The 2,771-nt window shown below is 57.5% G+C and overlaps 1 protein-coding gene across 1 annotated transcript in view; it reads left to right on the forward strand.

The window, feature by feature from the left end:
- VDBG_04632 (transcriptional regulatory protein pro-1) overlaps nt 1-253 on the forward strand; it is a gene marked incomplete at both ends in the record, with an annotated part of 2,600 nt that extends 2,347 nt beyond the window's left edge. Inside the window, one exon of the mRNA XM_003004980.1 lies at nt 236-253. Within this exon, the coding sequence (XP_003005026.1) occupies nt 236-253 (18 nt within the window). The remainder of the gene's footprint in view (nt 1-235) is intronic.
- Nucleotides 254-2,771: the final 2,518 nt, after the last annotated feature.

Consider the following 2,771-nt stretch of genomic DNA (forward strand, 5'->3'; position numbering starts at 1 on the left):
TCTTATACTAACGCTAGCTGAGGAGGTTATTACGATACTTAACCTTCCATCCAATGGCTAGACAGGGTCCACCGAATTCAAAATTGGCAAACCAACTGGTTTCACTTTTTTTATATTGAGGGATTGCCGCAAGGCAAGAGAAACGACTAGAGATACAAAGAATCATTTAAACACTCACAACACACACCTACTTGACACCTACTTCTTCACAAACACAAACACATATCCCTTGAAGGGCATCGACACCCCTTGAAGGGACGCACGGGGCAGCTGGGCTTGGCTGCCGTTGCGATGGACGGGACGGATGAACGGGACGAAATATGCGGCATGAACCATGGAAGCTCGAAGCTGGTCAACTGCTTCTCTTCTCTACTGCTTCCGCTTTGCAAGGGGGGTTTACTACGTTCGCTGGATACCATTGCATGGACACGGGCGCTGGATACCTTTTTTCCTGATTTATCCCTGGCAAAGAGAGAGGCGGCAGCATTGGGTTATTTTTCCTTGTGAGTGTGGGCGTTGGGGATGAGAATGCGATGAGGATTGGATGACGGGAACCACTGGATGGGATGAATTCTTGCCGGCAGAGCTTGATGCGTAGAGATCCCCGGTGGGTTCTTTGGGGCTGGCGCTTTTTAGAAGCAGATAGGAATACCCAAACGAGTTAAATTCACACGTCTTTCCTTGCTGTCGTGAGCATGGTGTGTGTGTGTGTGTGTGTGTTGCAGTAGACTTGAGGATATCACGTGAGTTTGGCCATTGGGCCTTGCGCTCTTTCAGGCTGCTGACTGGACCATTCAATAACTACGCTGTAGTGCACTGTGTACCACATCGCTGGATCGCTGTGGTGCCCTGTATTCTGTGTTAGGCAGTGCTCTCCCGTCACTGCAAGCCGGAGCAGCCCACACTGCACGCCAGCCGGTCTGTCGACCAGTCATCGAGCGAGGGCCCGCTCAAGTGCCAGCACAGCAGCACTTCGATTTGAGTCACCTGCGCGATGCATCCGAAGTCACAAGACAGCGCCATTCCACACGACGCGGAGCTCTGTCCGGCGTGGCGACTGGGAGGCCCCCCCGCCCCCCTTCGCCTCCGAACTACGTGCGGCCCGCCGTGGGGTCCTCGGGCCCGGGCCGTCACTGAGCGAATGAGACACCCCTGGCCGGCGGCGCTCGCCAGACCAGGGAACACCAGGGCTCGTTCACGCGCAGGCTGGCACGGGGAAGAATGCCTTGACCGCGTATCAATCAGCCCAAGATTCGCCTCCGCAGAGGTCGCCAACGCATTTCGTGACTCCCACTTCGATTCCTGACGAGGTCATTTGTCCTCTCGCCTCACCGCCCGAGGGGCCGCCCAGCCAGCCAGCCAGCCAGCCCCCCTGGTTTCTTGAGGACGACACAAAGACTCACACGAGCTTTGTGATAATTGCCTCATGTCCGGCAAGGGGCAAGGAAAAAGAACGGGAATGAGGCAATCAATCGTGGATTCACCCCCCCCCCTCTCCCTTGACAAGATGAGGCTTCAGAGCCGTGAGCAAGCAAGACCAAGGTCCACGTGAATCCAGGTCCCAGGGTGATCGACGTAGCAGCCCAGACTGGTGGAGGCTAAGGGCCCTTAGGCTGGTTGTGTGGCCAGCGAATGTCGTTGCGTATGTTGCACAGTGGCTCGAGGACCCTGTCGAACAATGCCCTTGTTCGAGGCCGGTTCGGCGACGTGATTTGCTCCTGGGGTGCTAGTGGATTGAGTGGCTCAGGGCCCAGAGCCTTTTTCTCTCTCTCGCTCGCTCCCTCTGTTATTTGGAGGCGGTTGAATTCGGGGTGGGCTGGAGTTTGTTTCTGTTCAAAGGGAGGGCGTGCGCCGAGTGAAGGGCCTGAGTGAAAGTGATAACCTTGCGGCCTATTGTGTATGCGTTGTTGCGGTGAACTCTAGGCATGATCTTGTGACTCTTCTTTGGGGGGAGAAAACTTGGCACAGGCTTTGGTCTCCTGTTCGGGCCTCCAATTGCGTGCTGTCGAGACTCGTATGTGGCTGGGGCGATGAGCGGTGTGGCTTTAGCCGAGGCTTGTCGTTCTGTGTCGGGTCTTTCCGTCTTTTCCTGGCAGGCCAGTTTGGTCCGGCAAGACAGGCCAGGTGCCAAAGCCCAATAGCCATGGCTGCTTCATCAGGCATCCTTCGACGGAACATCATCGGCTCGCGCCCCACAATGCCGGCCCCAGGCAAGAGCGTCCACAGCGCCCGGCAAGAGCGCCCTCAGCGCCCAGCCCCGACGGCACCGGTAAAAGCGGGGCGCATCTAATTCGGGGCGCCCTGAGCGAATCAAGCGCGCGCGTTTCGACTGCGCGGCTACAGACCTCAACATGAGCAACCAAGAACAACCTCCTTTGAACAACCGAAACGCCAGCCCTGCCCCTGGTGACTCCATACGCCGTCCACTCAGTGCCTCTTTCAACCACTCAAGCGCTTGCTACGAAAAGGACCTCGTCTCACTGTGGCCTCGCAATGAGGTCTGCCTGCTGGGGAATGAGCAGTGGTGGCGACGACAAAGGCCCGGCGCTTCACGACACCCTCTCATTTCCTGCGACCCGAGACCTTTCCAGACCTGCACTGCCCCGGCCCTGCGATCCCACATCGCTGCTTCCCCAGAGGCCTCACGCCCCAAGACGATGTTTGGCTTGCCCTGCCGATGATGCGAACCTGAGTTTTCCTCGCCCCCCCCCCCCCCCCAAAAAAAAGCTTGGGCGGCGTCAGGATGGTGTTTTCTTTTGAGGCCCCCGCGG

The sequence above is a fragment of the Verticillium alfalfae genome, genomic scaffold, assembly GCF_000150825.1.
Source record: "Verticillium alfalfae VaMs.102 supercont1.5 genomic scaffold, whole genome shotgun sequence".
Classification (NCBI taxonomy): Eukaryota; Fungi; Ascomycota; class Sordariomycetes; order Glomerellales; family Plectosphaerellaceae; genus Verticillium; species Verticillium alfalfae.